This window comes from Peromyscus californicus, unplaced genomic scaffold (genome assembly GCF_007827085.1).
Source record: "Peromyscus californicus insignis strain IS unplaced genomic scaffold, ASM782708v3 Scaffold_8__1_contigs__length_139910024, whole genome shotgun sequence".
In the NCBI taxonomy this organism is placed as follows: Eukaryota; Metazoa; Chordata; class Mammalia; order Rodentia; family Cricetidae; genus Peromyscus; species Peromyscus californicus.
The window spans coordinates 57,072,100-57,089,197 of NW_026294606.1; the positions used below are offsets into that span (position 1 = coordinate 57,072,100).

The 17,098-nt window shown below is 42.9% G+C and overlaps 1 protein-coding gene across 2 annotated transcripts in view; it reads left to right on the plus strand.

Annotated features, from left to right (window-relative positions):
* Net1 (neuroepithelial cell transforming 1) overlaps nt 1-16,768 on the plus strand; it is a 34,459-nt gene extending 17,691 nt beyond the window's left edge. Inside the window, exons 1-10 of one of the 2 annotated variants that reach the window (XM_052728613.1) lie at nt 6,926-7,280; nt 11,680-11,787; nt 12,180-12,347; nt 12,717-12,779; nt 13,072-13,168; nt 13,294-13,370; nt 13,906-14,163; nt 14,482-14,652; nt 15,526-15,712; nt 16,248-16,768. In XM_052728613.1, coding sequence (XP_052584573.1) covers nt 7,188-7,280; nt 11,680-11,787; nt 12,180-12,347; nt 12,717-12,779; nt 13,072-13,168; nt 13,294-13,370; nt 13,906-14,163; nt 14,482-14,652; nt 15,526-15,712; nt 16,248-16,651 — 1,626 coding nt within the window. In that variant the 5' untranslated portion in view covers nt 6,926-7,187 and the 3' untranslated portion in view covers nt 16,652-16,768. Of the gene's footprint in view, nt 1-6,925; nt 7,281-11,679; nt 11,788-12,179; nt 12,348-12,716; nt 12,780-13,071; nt 13,169-13,293; nt 13,371-13,905; nt 14,164-14,481; nt 14,653-15,525; nt 15,713-16,247 lie in introns of those variants that run through there. The other variant, XM_052728612.1, reaches the window with a different exon arrangement.
* Nucleotides 16,769-17,098: the final 330 nt, after the last annotated feature.

The window sequence follows — 17,098 nt, forward strand, 5'->3', positions numbered from 1 at the left end:
AAGAAAAAAATGATAAACCAGTATCTTATGAATATAATCTGTAGCATCTCAGCAACAAGATACTAATGAAGTAGGTTCAGTCACATATTAAAAGGATTACATAGAATAACTATGTGGGTCTCACTCCTAGAGTACAAAGTAGTACAATAAATGAAAACCAGTCAGTGAACACACCAAGTTAACAGAATTAAGGGGAGAGGAGATATAATCCAGTACCTTCCAATTGCTACACCGTAATGAGGAGTAAAAAGGATAAATAAATGATATATACACACAATAGAACATTATTCGAACTTAAAAATGAGTGGGCCAGCTCTACTATTTTTGCCCAGGTGAGATGCAGGGCCCACTTTCCTGAGCGCTGCGGTTGGTGAGGGGCAGGACCAGCTCTCTCATTCTCATGCCCCTGGGGCCAGCTGTCCCACCTGCCTCTGGTGGGGGGGGGGGGCATCTTTCCCTCACCCATGATACCACATGACGTATGAGGCAGGGGTGGGATCACCTTTCCTGCTCTCCCCTCAGGGCCAGCTCACTTACACCCCCACCAACAGGGTCAGCTCTAGTGTGCTGCCCAGGCGAGATGCAGGGTTCACTCTGGTGTGCTACAGCTGGTGAGGGGCCGGGCCAGCTCTCCCACCAGCCACAGGTGGCTACTGAGCCTTTTTAATATTGATGCCATTGGCATAGTAGACTAACAAAATGTGTGGACCGTCAAGGTCATTGCAAAGTCTGTGACAAACAACAGAACAGTTAACAACCTAAGAGCATGGAAGAAAATATGGACTGCTGTCCTTCCCTCATAAAACGAACTGTTTGTGGTCATCCATACAAGTGGAGGTTACAGGAACACAGACCACACTAACAGTCATAGACCAGATGCCAAAGGATCTGTCTCAGTAAGACTGAGCATTTTGCACAATGGATGAAGTAAGAAATAACACCTAAGTTTACCATGATCTGCTGTCATTCACCATAGTCCCACCAGAAGCACTCATAAGCTGAGTGTTTATAGAGGAGACCACCATGCCCAGTTAGTTCCTTAGCTAATGGCTATTCTCTGTCCATTCCTAGTGTGCAGTTCTGCTTCAGATCTTAGCCTAAATGTAGAGATTGAAATGTAAGGTCTCGGGAGTTGGCTATTGCCACCATGATTCTGAAAACATTAGGAAGGATCTGCCACATATTTATTCAGGGCTCTTAAAAATTAATAAAAGCCAGTTCTGCAACTCTTAAAACTATCCCTCTAATCATTTGTGACCACTTTTCATAAGCCATGGTCTTACCTCTGCATCAGCAGTACCTCGTCTCAATCCAGCCCTATAGTCCTTACCACCACTGTATCCCTCGGTGTCCTGGCCTGAGATCCCCCCATGAAATGAGCCCTCACTGACAGGTGTCTGTCTTGAGATGTGTTCACCACAGGCAATAGGATGGAGTAATGAGACAGGAGACTGTGTATGCAATGTGTGTAATTAAGCTAATGACCACTCTAGGCAGAGTTGTTCTTGCCGGGACACATTGAAGAGCCATGTAAAGTACACCACAGAATTGTTTTCTCAAGGAACTGGAGGGGCACTTACTGTCCCCCAGCTCTTGTTGTGCCATGAGTCTGTGCCCTCCGAGTCTCTGTTCCTCGGAGCCCATGCACATATTGCACACAGCAGCATTTAGCAAGCACAGTGGATGGCAAGCAATACCTAGCGCAGGTGGGACATGATGCTGCGAGGAAGCTGGGGCTGAAACAGGAGCGAGCAGAGTCAAGAGTCTAGGCTGAAGACACGGCAGCCTGGGTCCGGTTGGGGCCCTGGAGCGAGGCTCAGGGAGGAATGGGAAAATGGGAGGAATCCAGCATCCTGGTGCATAAGAAGAGATCCTGGGCCAGCAAGAAGACTCAGGAAGTAAAGGCACTTGCCATTCAAGCCAAATGACCGGAGTTTGATCCCCAGAACCCGTGGTGGATGGGGAGAACTAATCCCTAGAGCTGTCCTCTGACTTCTGCACCCATACTTGGGAGCACACAAGTATCATACACACAGAATTATAAAAGATTTCAAAACGAGTAAGAGAGGACACACATTTTACTGGAAATTGTCATTATCCTGTGTATTTGAGACAAAGTCACCACTAATAGCATATGTACCCATTTCATTTGCTATTTGTGTTGTCATTGCAAAGAGCAAGATACAAACTCTTTATCTTGTGGACTATTTGGTTTAATAGCACTTAGTTGATTTCAACTGAGCTTTTTCCTGAACCAAAGTTCCTACTAAAGCTTGGATACACTCTTTTTTTGTTTGTTTGTTTTGTTTTTTGTTTTTGGGGGGTTTTTGTTTTTTGTTTTTTGAGACAGGGTTTCTCTGTGTAGCTTTGGAGCCTTTCCTGGAACTCACTCTGTAGCCCACGCTGGCCTTGAACTCACAGAGATCCACCTGCCTCTGCCTCCTGAGTGCTGGGATTAAAGTCGTCTGCCACCACCACCAGGCTTACACTCAATTTTTGAATCCAGTGATTTTTTGAAAGCAAATCCAGAAATAACTTCATTACTCATTCATAATACATCTGCCTGTTTTTATTTGTAGCTTATTCATACTTTGGAACGCTGGTTTCTCAAAAGTTCCCATTTTTTAATCGGTGCTTCCTTTTTAAGTAAGGTTTCAAATATTTTTAACTTATCTATATTTAACTTAGTTAGATTAAATAATAGATGTTCGTGATTTTAACTCTGGAGTTTTAAAATGAAATAGTTCCTTACATTTAAAAAAGGTCCTAACGTATTTCTTGTGACCTGTGGAATGTGTTTCATATACTATACGATATTTAAATATGTTTAGTAATATAGACACATAAGTCACATGGAGGCCGAAGGTATAAATTTAATTGTCATCCATATTTTTCTTGAGATGAAAAACTTGTTAATGTAATCGTCTGTATAACAACCCATACATCATTACTAAGTTCAGAAAAGCAGGTTGCCCCTGCATTTCACAATACTTCCTGTAGAGGGCAGAAGAGAACTTAGTTGGTCTTAGGCTGGCCTGTGAATGTTCGCCAACTTGCCAATTGCTTCCTTCAGATAAAAGAAAATGGCAGCAGTCTCTACAGCAAAAAGTAGTGGTTACTTTCAAGGTTGAGTTTACTTCTTGACTCTGATTCTAACATTAAATGTGGGAGGGATGTAAGCACAGCCTAACAGTCCCTTTTCTGTAGAGAGAGGACACAGCATGGCCTTTCTCTTTGCCCTCTCTATCCAGGCAGAACAAAGACTACAACTAAACCAGGGTCTTGGAAACCAGTAATTTTATCAGAAACTTGATCCTGTTTACCAGAATGCGTTATTTTTAGGTAACTCACTGTTAAGTTTTAATTTACAAGTCTTATTTCCCATACAAGGAAAGTTCAACCAGCTTGTACCTCCGTGGTGCCGTCAGTAAAGAGCTGTGAAATACTTGCCATCGGCAGCCTGATAAGGCACTAACTAGCATTGGTTGAAATAAGACCTCTCCTAAAGTTCAACAACTAGAATTTTCTGTGCCTACCCTCTTATTGTAAGTCACCTAATGTGCTGGCCTTTGCCTATGGTCTCCTTCTCTGTAAGATATTGGCAATTATTAAATGAACATCAGTATGGAACTGAATTGTAGATGATGCTTTCTGGACACTTTATAGGTACCAGAACATATGCTGAGGGTTTTCTGTCTGTTCCCTTATCTGAAAGGTACACCATAACAAAGTTAAACCAGTTCAACTCTCCCCAGGCACTAAGTCACCAGACCCCTTTGGACAAATTGCTTAAATTTGAGTGCCCGTCTTCCTAGTCTTTAAGATGGTGGCAGTGATTGGTCTTTTGTAGCATTGTGGAATACAGTTGCATGCATAGAGCTGTAGCACAGGGTAGGACCGTAAAGGGCCTCCTGTTCTCGTCACCCTTTTCAGTTTCCCCTGAGTAAACGGAAGAGAGTGGGTTAGTAGTCTGTGCCAGTTGAACGTGTGCATGTGTACACTGTGCCTTTGGGGGTGTTTCCTAGTTGTCTTGCCCACAGACCTGCACATTGAAAATGAGACTAGAGTGAGCCAAGGGGTTTGGTTTGGTTTGGTTTGGTTGGTTTTTAAACTGGTCTGTTACTGCTCAGTCCTATTTGCTTTATGTAAACGTTCTGTTTGAGGCTTGTGCCTTTACCTCTTGGGTGTCCAGCTGAAAGAGGGAAATGAAAGCTGTCCTCTCCCCTCCTTATCTTGGCCATACTTCAAACAACTAACTAGAAAAACAGTTTCGAGAAGACATTGGGTAAGAGACCCCTGAGAACTCCCTGGCGGTCTCTTTCCTAACTCTTACTGCACTTCATCCTCCAGTCCCTCGTGAGACTGTGTGCCCATAGTATTGGCCTCACTTGCATTGTTTTTAACAGATGAAGCTAACAGGACCAGACTACTCAGTGGGTCCTGGCCTACACTGTTTGTATTAGCTCGAAGAACTTCAGCAGACCTTTGACCTTATCTGAAAGTCCACCATCTCCAGGCACCTCGAGGGGTGCTGTATAAAAAAGCATCTTATACAAAAAGCCATCCAGCTTTAAAGCCAAGCACATGACACATGTCACCCAGATGTAACCAAGTAACAAAGAGTGAATGACAGAATATAACAGTGTCCACCTCTCAAAAGTTTAAAAGTTCAAAACAGCCAGATGCATCATCTTGTGAGAACCTCGTGTTTGCCTGGATGTGGTAGCCCAGGCCTGTGATCCAGCTCTCAGGAGGCAGAGACGAGCCTGATCTACACAGTGTTCCAGGCCAGCCATGGCTGCAGAGTGAGACCCAGTCATAAAAACCACATTGGTAGCCTCGGGGCTAGCAGGGGCGCTTCCTGGATGAGGTGGCACGGGGCCGTCAGTTGGTGAGTCCATTAGAGATTGTCACTGGCAGTCTCTGTCACCGTTTTCTCCTCACTCTTCATCTCCCAGGGTTTACCTCTGTCCTACTGACAGGTCACTTGAGATCCTCATTAAAGAGCATGGATCTTCTCCTTCCTTCTTTAACGTCTGCTATGGTTAACACCATGCATTCCCCTGCTTTCTCTCTCTCCTGTGTGCAGAATTCTCTTTCCCTTGGTATTCATTCCTCTGGTGGTGTACCACTTGGCCTGTGGTCTTTTCATCCAGATTTTTCCAAATATGCAAACCTCTTTTCTAAGTCCCAGATACTAAATAGCTTCACTGTATGTTCTTCTGTTCTAGTGAACACACTGTTCTTGTCAACAGCTTTACCCCTGTGTTCTGTTTTTGTGAACACTTGTGTGTTCTTCAGCTCTTGTGAACATTTGTGTGTTCCCTGTTCTTCAGATGCAGTGTATCAAAATGAACTTTAGGATTTTCATGGAAAATGGCTTTACTTGTGAAACAGTTATTCATGTGTTTAAAATCTTGGACATCTTGCATGTATCCTTTTCTTTCCCGCTGCCCCAACCTTAGGCAAAGTTCTTGGTACTGCCTTGTGAGTCTTGCCTTGTTTTCCCAGTCAACTTTTAGCCACCTTCAACTCCAGACACACAGACATTAGCAGCCTGGCTCAGAGCAAAGGCATCTATCTGTCCTTAGCCTGTGGCCTTGTAAGAGTCTGTCCCTCATCCTTGTACTCTTACTCAAACTTGTGTGTTGCAATATGGCATTCAAGGCCCCACAGAAACACCATCCTCAGACTTTTCCCCGGGAGCTTTCCCACCCATGGTGAGGTCAGAGGGTTGCCCCAAGTGGTACTTGCTAGCAGCACAGCTTTCTTGGAACCTGCAAAAACTTCCTTTTATCCATCCATGCCTCCTCACGTGACCCGCCTTTACACCATGGGATCTCAGCTACAAAGCCTACATGCTATCACCCAAGTATCTAGAATAGTGCCTTTTCCATACAAGACTGATTTTATGCTTGTAAATACTAAGAAAAAGAACTTTGCAAATTACTAGGATTAAGATGAGCCTGCTCTGCAAAACAAATGCAGAAGAAAGTCCACTTCATCTTAGGTCCAACCTTGAGAAATAGTGCCCTTCCATAAAGGAAAGTCTTGGCAAAGTCAGAGGCTTGCCTCTCCGGTGTGACTTCATCTCCCTCAGGAGGGGCCCATTTCTTCCCTTGTAAAATGCAAGGCTTTGGCAGCCAGTCTTTTGATGATATTAGTGCCAAATCAAGATAAGTTTAGCAAGCCAGGCGGCAGTGGCACACGCCTTTAATCCCAGCACTCGGGAGGCAGAGCCAGGCGGATCTCTGAGTTCGAGGCCAGCCTGGTCTACAGAGTGAGATCCAGGACAGGCTCCAAAGCTATACAGAGAAACCCTGTCTCAAAAAACCAAAAATAAATAAATAAATAAGTTTAGGGAAGGTTCCTGTTGTGTGTTTTCATGGCATAAAATGTCTCACACCAAGTTCTTAAATTTTTTAAAACGGAAATGTCTGATGACAGATATTCTGAGCCTGGAAATCTTAACTAGCCTCGTATACTAACTAGGACCGGGACGTTTCAGCAGGAATAGAGCGAGCTGTATCTATTCCCTTGTCAGTCGGGGGGGCGGGCTGTGGGGGGGGGGGGGTGTGAAGGGTGAGGCTGTGGGGCGGCAGCAGCCTCCCTCTGACCCTCATGGGAACCACGTTCTAAGAGGCGGATAATTTTACAGTCGTGCATGCGCTTGCCCTGCTGGGTCACTAGGCTCTTTACTACGTAGTTTTTAAACCCAGAACTCTTTATTACGTACTTTTTTAACCTGTACTCGGGTCTTTCCAAGGCATTAGTTTTAGAGAAAAGGGTCCCTGTCTGTAACTATGTGCTAGAGAAGTAACTGAGGTAGGTTGCTCTGGCGTTCCCGCGGCCTCCTGTGGGCTTCAGCGCTTCCTGTACACGTTGCAGGCCTTTTTTGATTCAGAGCAACCTGCCCAGCTCGGGCGGCAGCCTAGGTGCGCCCCTGCCGCTGTTATCTGGAGTCACGTGAGGCCTGGCCCCGCCCCGGAGTCCTGAGGTCTGCGTGCGTGCTCGCTGCCTTTGCAGAAGCACGGAGCTCCAGCGCGGGTAGGAGGCATGGGCGCATGGCTGCCGGGCCAGGTTGAGCACTGGGAAGAAAAGCCGGGGCGCCTCGGCGGCGGTGCTGCCCTGCGGGGCTGACTCGCAGGTGGACTAACCCGAAAGGTTTGAAGGGACACTTGTGAAGCATGGTGGCTCATGATGAGATCGGAGGTCTCCTGCCCATTAAAAGGACGATCCGAGTCTTAGATGTTAATAACCAGCCCTTCAGGGAGCAGGAGGTAAGAGAAACAGACCAAAGGAATGTTTTCCAACTCCGCAGAACTTCTAAGACTTTAAAATTTGAAACTTTTAATCGTATCAAATCTTAAAGTGCGTAACTTTTTAAGCAAGCCTGAAATGTGTTTAGGAGCTGGTCTAAGCTTAAGCAGTTTGTTTGTTTTTGTTTTTGTTTTTTTGTATAAAACATAGCTAGATTGTGTACAGCTTACATACAAAGAAGATTTTAAATGTATATGCGTCTCTGGGTTAACATATTTCTCATGTTTGATATGGTTGTGCTTTTGTGGGTTGCCTTTTTAAAAAAAAAAACTTTCATTATTAAGTCTTAGGGACTGTTTTAAGGGAGGAAGTAAAAATAAGAATATTTTCCTCTCAATGCCAGTGAGTAACTGAGTAAAGCCTGACCCACATGTAGTTAAGTTTGCCCCGTGCCCTTTTTTCTCCTGAAAGGATTTCAGCCCATGGAACACTGATGCTCAGCCTGCCTTGCTTTGAAGTCATTTTGGCTTTCGAAAGTCTTTATGAACATTTATGAAAAAAATATTTTATGTCATTTTATGTAATCTTAACAGTTGATTGGCACTGCATTGTATCCCTCAGTGCCCTGCTGCCTGATCGCTTACGTGGTAGAAATGGTTAAGGGTTCAGCTAACCGAATCTCTTGATGATAGTGATGGTTTTTGCCAAAATATATGTAATTGTGCATTTTAAACATGAGCAGTTTGTTGTGTCTCAAGGAAGCTGTTTCTTATACTTATGTTTGGGGTATTAAATTGCCATCTTCAGAAAGTCTGCCTTTATCTGAGGGTTGATAATGAGTTTTGTTATTTGTTTGGTTTTAGTTTTTCTTATGTACTTACATTTTATAAAATGAATAAGCATTTTCTTCAAAGAGAATACTTCATATAATGCCATGACTAAAAATACTCAAAGTAGCTATCTTTTGGGCAATCAAGGCTGACCCTTTTTGGTTAGTGTGAAACATGGGCTGTTTTCCTGGCCCTTTCATTGGAGCACTAAAATCACCAGGAATGGGGTCCAGGCTTTAGAACTGTCCACACAGCCTTAATGACTTCAGTGTAAAAGAGAGAATACTGTGTGATCAAAACTTGTCTTTGTCTTTCTCAAAAAAAATTTTTTTATTCTTGTTTTTCTGGTTTTAAAGTTCTTACCAAATGAGAAATTATGTATAAGCAATCCAAAAGGAATAAACTTAAGACACATACTTTTTAAAGTATTATTTGATTGACTCTAAAATATGCCCTGTAATGACATTATTAGGGAAAAAAAACTTTATAAGAAGTTCACCAAAGAGTTTCATCCAGGCTGCTGTTTATAAGTAAGATACATCCCAGTTAAGCTTTAAAGTAGACTTAATTTTCTGTTTATAGATCTTCGGAAAGTATCTTAGGACATAAAGTGAGTGGAGGTGAATTGTGAAAACTCAGTAACTTAAAAGCCCAGGCTTAGGCAGATTTCCTAAGGTGATAGATGCATTAGCTGTCTAAACTAGATAGTCGATTAAAGATTAACCTGAGTAAACAGCATAGACTTCTGAGAGCAGATGTGAACTTTCAGATGGAAGCAGAACCTTCCAAGTGAACTTAGCCCTCACAAAAGGTTGCCTACAGAAGTTCCTTGAGGGTAAGCCTCGTAGCTACTTTGATTCCCAGATTGGCTGCCTGTCATTAGGGGAGAGTGGATGGTGTTAGTGTCCATGGCTGGTTATAAGCTGTTTATGTTTACTATAATAGGCTTCCAGCACTCTAAGAAGTCGCCACCACCACCATTATATATAATTAAGCCTTACCTTTGGAGATGGGGGTGGGGGAGTATGTCTGTGTGTCTGTGTGTGGGTGCCTGTGGGTGTGTACTTTCATCACCTCCAAATATCCCTGCTGAGTCCTGTCTGGGGAGAGGTGAATGTGGTTGTAACAACAGTCTTATGATACAGATGCGCATGTCCTTAAGAAATCTACATAACTAAAGTACTTCTCTTGGACCTGTAGAAGAAAAACTATTGCTTATTTATAATTTACACAGCCCAAATTAATAACCCATGTTTCTAAAGATACAGGTTTCTGCCCGTACCTCTTTAGTGACTCTTGAGTGCCTAATCCATTTTACTTCTCCACAAAAACTTGTATGTATGATCTTTTCTTCAGATAGTATCTATATCCTGAAGTTGACAGTAGGCCATTTCCAGTGTTCCACTTTTACCCTTCATTACGATTTTTTATTATTTGAATATGAGTTCCCAAATGGTTGTTCCACCATGTTTGACATTTTTGTTTGTATATTTTATTTTATTTTGGTTTGGTTTTTTCTCAGGTCGCCCAAGCTAGGCAAGGCTGTCCCAGAATTCTTGGTGGTCCTCTGTCCAAACCCACCAAGTATAATATACTTTCTTACCAAGCATTTTAGACTTGGCAGACTGAATAGTGACATCCTTAAAGAAGGGCGATTGTAGTTAGTTTTAAAGAACTGTGAATGTGTTTAGCCACCAAGTGCAGCCGAAAGAAATACATAAGCAAAATCTGTAATAGTGGTATAAAAGTGTTTTAGATAAATGATGTTTAGTTACCTAAGTCTAAATGCTCTAAGTTTAGTGAGAGGATGCCTGCCTGAATCTCACAGGGGCCTGGGCTAGTCCTCAACACAGTAATAATCATAATGATAATAATTCTGCTTTTATTTTAAACATGACATAACTTTTAATTACCAAGAAATTAGTAGTTTTACAATAATCTTATAAAGACAAGACTCTATCAATAATTTTATTTAATACAACAATATCAAAATCCCTTTCTTCTTCTTCACTGAACTGACTTTTACTTTCTCACTCCCTGGGAGGTGCACCTTTCCAAAGACCCTCAAATGGAAATTAAATATTTGGTGATTTACTGGGCAGTGAAATGTTGATGCTTTGACCAGGGAAGAGGTGCTAACCTCTAGAAGACAGGAGTCACAGCAGCTGCTCCGTGTCTAGTTCATGTTGGCAGATCTTGTTGGTGAGGTCATCCTATCTCCATTCACACAGGAGACTCTTTGTGCTGTCTTTACTAAATGGAAAGGAATGCCTCAAGCTGCCCCTGCACACGCTTGTGTCACTCAGTCTGCACAGATGTGTGGTGAAGGCATTCACACATGTCCTCGTCGTATATGGCGTGTGCTGTTTTACTACACGTCTCAAAGGCTTCTTTTTCAGCTCATCGTGCTTTTATAGTTTAAGTTTTGCTTCGCAGTTAGTTATTTGGAGGAGGGAGGGAGTGGTTTACAACTCTACCTCTTAAAGCCTCCAAAGTTGAATTCTCTTTGAAGTCTCTTCAGTCACTGGTGTTCCTTTTTGGTGCGTGCGTGTGTGCGTGCTGCGTGCGTGTGTGCCCATCAGGAGTTTAGAAGCCAACATGCTGCTTGGGCTGTTTGACTCATTGAAGTTTCTACCTACTTTCAAAGTTTTCTCCCTGTTTGTTCTTAATTATAAGGGTTATTTTTATTTGATTTCCTTTCTCCTTTCTTTTAAAGTAATTTGGTCTTGTCATAAAACTTTTTAGGGGGGAAAATGTTCTTCAATTACTTCTTAATTTAATGGTGATCATTTTTTGAGACAGAGTCTCTGTAGCCCTGGCTGGCCAGAACTCCCTTTGTAGACCAAATTTGCCTTGAACTCAAAGAGATCTGCCTGAGTCTGCCTCCCAAGTGTTGGAATTAAAGGTGTACACCACCATGCCTGGCCTTGGTGATCTTAATATAATTTACATTATATATCCTTCTGAATTCGCGTCAGAATTATTTTATCATGTGTGACACCTGTCAAAGGCACCACATGCCAATAGTTTATGCTCCCTCTGCAGATCCACTTTTATTTCGGTAACTGTGTGACGTCCTCTGATGATGTGTCCCATGTATCTCACACTAGCTTTGTGAAGTTCTGAAATGCATGAATGCTAACACATGTTTCCTGTGCTCTTGCTATTTTCAAAGCTCTGCCAGTTCTTTGCCCAGACAAGCGAGGCTCTGGCTGTGCCATTACAAGAGCTGGAGCCAGGATTCTAGGCCTATCCAAGCCTAGGAGTCCTTTGAACCTCCCCTCTGCCTGGGCTTGAGCATTTGTTGACCCATTTCAGTGTCAGACATGTTTAAAGGTTGTTCTCCAACTGAAGTAGTTAAGAATGGAATCACATAATCCTGGGACAGGGAAGAAATGTTGATTTCCTTAAGCTGTTGTTATTTGGTATTGTTCTAGTTTAACATGAAGAACAGCAGTCATTTTTTTAGTTCCCTGTCTCCTTGTCTTACACAAACACTGTTTTGTAAGAGGGTTTAATTTTGTCTGGGCTTGTATGAAATCATTACACCTCAACACATATGTATTGTAATCTGCTTTTGTTTTCCCAGGAGCCAAGCAATAAAAGAGTTCGGCCTCTCGCTCGGGTCACATCCTTGGCAAACTTAATCTCTCCCGTCAGAAATGGAGCAGTCAGGCGCTTTGGTCAAACCATACAGGTGAAAAGGGGGGTGGGTGGGAGGGGTGTGCTTAGGACGCTTTTATAGACGCCTAAACTTTGTTTTCCTCCGAGCTGTGCAAACATGTTTGCGTTGTTACACCACAGTGTTTGGTTTTGATCTGCTGGCGGGGAATATCTTACCAGACTAGTGTTTGTATAAGCTGTGTTCACTTGGATCCTTTGTCAAAGGCTCCTCTTAGACCATTTCATTCCCCAAAACTAAATGGAGTTGATAAGTAGTTTTACCTGTTAGATTAAAACTTAAATGATTGTTTTACATACTGAGAAATTCTCAAAAATGTGTTACAATTTTTTTTATAATTTTTTTTAATACAAGATAATTGTTGTAGCCTCCAAATCTCATTTTCTCTTTCATTTGCCTCTTTTAAGTCATTTACCCTTCGTGGTGACCACAGATCTCCAGCTTCTGCCCAGAAGTCATTCAGCAGGTCTACAGTCCCAACACCCACAAAGAGAAGAAGTAGTGTGCTATGGTCGGAGATGCTAGACATCAGTATGAAGGAGTCCTTGACCACTCGAGAGATCAAACGTCAGGAGGTAGGCTGGCTCTCAGTACTCAGACCGTATTTATTGAGTTATGCCAGGAAAGAAAAAGTTTCTAAATACAGGTCTTGCCAGAAGAAATAGAAACTAACTAATGCTAGTTTGCTTGTTTGTTTGTTTGTTTGTTTTAATTTAAGCAATTATTCATAGCCACCTAGTCCATAACAGTTTATAGTGGGTGGTGCTCATCAGATTCAACAGCTAGTAGATAAGTGATAGGAAAAAAAGCAAACGTACTTGAGAGTCCATCCTGAATTAGAATTTTCAGACCAAGTCTCTTAAAAAGAGATATAACATCAAGCAGTATAAATGTCAATTACATCATTTTCATTTCTGACTTCTGCTATTTCTGGATGTTTTTAGGCAATATATGAATTGTCCCGAGGCGAACAGGACTTAATCGAGGATCTCAAGCTTGCTAGAAAGGTCAGTAGTCACTTTACACACACCAGTCCTTACAGGTGACATATCACAGCTTCTAGAGGGTAGTTTCTTAACCTTTGAAGTAGAAAGTAAAAGTGTTTGACATCTTTGACTCGAGAATGAAACACAGCTTTTCAAAGGTGACCACTAGTAAACCTTTAGGGGTGAACGTAACTGTAGTGTCTCTCCAGAATCTGTGTCCTTCTATGTAGTTACTGGGGTGCACTCAACGACAGGTTGTTCAAGTGGTTTCTTCGCTCAGTCTTTGTGTGATGTATTTCTTCCCCTCCGATAGGCCTACCATGACCCCATGTTAAAGTTGTCCATCATGTCAGAAGAGGAACTCACACACATATTTGGCGATTTGGATGCTTACATACCTCTGCATGAAGGTCAGCTTGGCTCTTAATTTCCATTCATCTCTGAATAGAACTAACACAAGTAATTTTAACTTAATAATAATGTGGAACTCACCAGTTCTTTTTCAATAAGTGTATCTTTGCTCTTGTACACTCAGATTTGTTGGCAAGAATAGGAGAAGCAACCAAGCCTGACGGGACAGTGGAACAGATCGGTCACATTCTCGTGAACTGGGTAAGCAAGTCATCGTATATAACAAGCAGTGCTGCAGCCTGTGGCGTCACTCAGAGCAGTTTGGTCGTACCACTAGAGTCTAAAAACAAGACATTAAACTCCAACAAAGTTGTGGTGATAAGAGTTTATAATCTTGTAAAAAATACAGAGCTTGATTGTGTTACAGACCTGCTTACAAATAACATCCCTGATTGAGCAAAATTCCCATAATGCTATGCTGCTTATCATCTGTTGCAATCTTTCATGGGCATGCTTGAGTGCTTATTGTATGCTGGGCCTTGTTCAAGGAGGATTCCTGGGGACTCAGTGATAAAGGTCGTTTCTACGTGTATGACTTCACAGGAGAAGGAGCAGGCCCATAGAGTGTCAAGATTGTGAGGAGTGTCATAGAAACAACTCGGATGACTGGGAACACAAATAGCTAACATCTTAGTGAGACTTGGAAGTAGTAGCTGAGTCTTTTGTGGTTTGTGCCACCGCCTGTTAAGCGCCTGGTCCTAATGGCACTGTGTCACACTTTGTCTTTGCTCTCCAGTTACCAGGCCTGAATGCCTACAAAGGCTACTGTAGTAACCAGCTGGCGGCCAAGGCTCTTCTGGATCAGAAGAAACAAGACCCAAGAGTCCAAGACTTCCTCCAGCGCTGTCTGGAGTCTCCCTTCAGTCGGAAACTAGATCTTTGGAGTTTCCTAGATATCCCTCGAAGTCGCCTTGTCAAATACCCTTTACTGTTAAAAGAAATCCTTAGACACACTCCAAAAGACCATCCTGATGTTCAGCTTCTGGAGGAAGCAGTAAGTAATAAATGAGTATTTCAAGTTTAGCATCAATAACCTTAGGAAAGCATAGCATGGTATTCTCAAATCTCATGTCATCAAAAGACTTGAGTTTTATTCTGGTTCCTTCCACTGTCTGATGGCCTTGAACTAGTCACCTAGTGTGGCTGGGACCAATTCCTCATATGAATAATGAAGAGACCAACTGATTGATTTCTCGAGTCCCTTCCCACTTTAGACCCTGTCCTTTTGTGTGAATGTTTGCTCTGGACGGAGGTTGGGAGGTTGATATACAGCAGTTGCTCCATCTGGTTTCATTTTCTTCATCATTTTTAGGTATTGATAATACAAGGGGTTCTTTCTGATATCAACTTGAAGAAAGGTGAATCCGAGTGTCAGTATTACATCGACAAGCTGGAGTACCTGGATGAGAAGCAGAAGGACCCCAGGATTGAAGCTAGCAAAGTGCTGCTGTGCCATGGGGAGCTGAAGAATAAAAGTGGCCATGTGAGTGGATTCGAGTACGAACCAGGAGGAAGCCGTTACTTTCCTCTTCCCAGCCTGCTTAATTTTCACACATAAATTATGAGGCAGGTTTGTAAAAATAAACCTGCTGCTTGCAGGAAGGTTCCTGATTGTTTATGTGACCAGTTTTGGTAAAGCAAGCATTTGGTTCTGTAGTTGCAGAATAAATAAGACTGAAATGCCTCGGCCAGGAATCCTTCGTGTCCAGTTGTGAACTGTAAGCCAATGTGTGTGGCTGGCGTCTCCTGTCCACGCTTCATAATGTTTCATAAACACACACCTCAGGAAATGAGTCATGCTAGTAGTTTTAGCACCACTCAAATTCTGCAGCAGATTAAATAAAAGCAATTTTATTTTTTAAATATTAATTATAAAAGAACCTTCTGGATAAGAAGTCAGGAATGGTATTTTTGTTTTATATGTGCTTTCCAAAAGTTGCATTTATAAGTTAGGGGTTCTTTAAAAAAAAGTTGAAATCCAGCCTATCTGATATCTATCACAGGCCAAATTATTCTATAAAGGCTTAGCTTGTGTAGACAGAGCGGAACCATGAACACTGTAGCAGCATTCATACAGTACTGGAGTTTCAAACCTGTTTCTGCTGATTCCAGGTCTTTGAGATACATCGTGTTTACTCAGCTGTTGCCCAACCTGCTAGTGCAGCCCAATGAAAGAAAAGAGCTTTAGGGAGACTGAGCTTGAGTGCTCCAAGTAAAGCCTGCATGGCCTTGAGACCACTGTTTTATGACACCATTTTTAAAGGAGAAATCGGAATACTCTAAATGTCAAGTCCAGTTGTTTAACAATCAGGTTCCTTATTTAGGAAGTTTTGGGTTTTTTTCTTCCTTTCTGCAGAAACTGTACATTTTCCTGTTTCAAGACATTTTGGTTTTGACTCGGCCTGTCACACGAAATGAGCGTCACTCCTACCAGGTTTACCGGCAGCCAATCCCAGTGCAGGAGCTGGTGCTGGAAGACCTGCAGGATGGGGATGTGCGCATGGGTGGTTCCTTCCGAGGGGCCTTTGGCAACTCAGACAAAGGTAAGCTAGAGGTTCTAGAACAGTTACGCAAAGGAGCCGGATTAGATGGGGAGAGGAGGGTTGAAGCAGAACAGCCACATGTTTGAAGCCAACCTGGGCTACAGAGTGAGACCCATCTCGAAAAACACTACCAAAGAGAAAAAACAAATGTACCTAAATGAAATTAGACTTCACCCTTAAGAATTTTAAGAATAAAACCATTCCCCAGTCCTGTACTGGCACAAAATTGAGTTGGTCAGGGACCTCTGGCTAGAGGCTGTCTTTAAGAGTGTGTGTGTCGCCGGGCGGTGGTGGCGCACACCTTTAATCCCAGCACTCGGGAGGCAGAGCCAGGCGGATCTCTGTGAGTTCGAGGCCAGCCTGGGCTACCAAGTGAGTCCCAGGAAAGGCGCAAAGCTACACAGAGAAACCCTGTCTCGAAAAACCAAAAAAAAAAAAAAAAAAAAAAAGAGTGTGTGTGTCACATAAACACTAGAACTTTCCTTAAGACTGCATGACCACTTTCTTAGTCTTGACTCCCTTTTTCTCCCTTCAGCTAAAAACATCTTTCGAGTCCGCTTCCGGGACCCCTCTCCAGGCCAGTCCCACACACTACAAGCCAACGACGTGTTCCATAAGCAGCAATGGGTCAACTGCATCCGGACCGCCATCACCCCTTTCCAGCGGGCTGCCAGCCCCCTGGAGCTGCAGGGCCTGCCGGAGCTCCACGAGGAGTGTGAGGAGAACAACCCATCAGTTGGGAATCTCCAAGCCCAGCGAAGGTCATCCATGGTGCCCGGGTTTACTCAGGTAGATGATGAAAGCGTGCTGGAATGTGGCTCCAGTGTCCAGACGGCCGAAGACACCAAGAGCGTGAAGGCACCTCGAGGCCAGCCTGGCTTACGAAGAGCAAGGGACAGAGCCCAGTCAGGCGGTGGCAGAAAAGAGACTCTGGTGTAAATGTGTGCTCTCTGGTGGGAGGCTGTTTATTTATAAATTTGTACAGTTTTCGTCTTATAATGGGAGCATCCTAGGGTACTCTGTGCCAGCTCTGATGTGTTCTTGGTTTGGGTTTCTCTCTCTCACTCTCTCCCCCTCCCTCCCCTCCTGTTATTGTTCTTGTCTTCGTTGTTAATGGCAGCTAAAGATACACAGATTACTGTTAAATTGCGGACTTCAAAGGGGTATTTTCATGGATTATTTGGAACATACCAACCTGGTATTTGGTATCAGAAGAAATATGTATGAAACTAGTGTTGGCCTGACTAGAGGTTCACCATGACTTTCCAGTTCCAACCAAATGTGATATTTACAGTATTTGCCAAACTTAAGTTTTGTAAATGCTGAAATTCTATCAGTGTTCCTTGTTAAATCTCAAATGATGAATGAAATTTTAATAATGACACC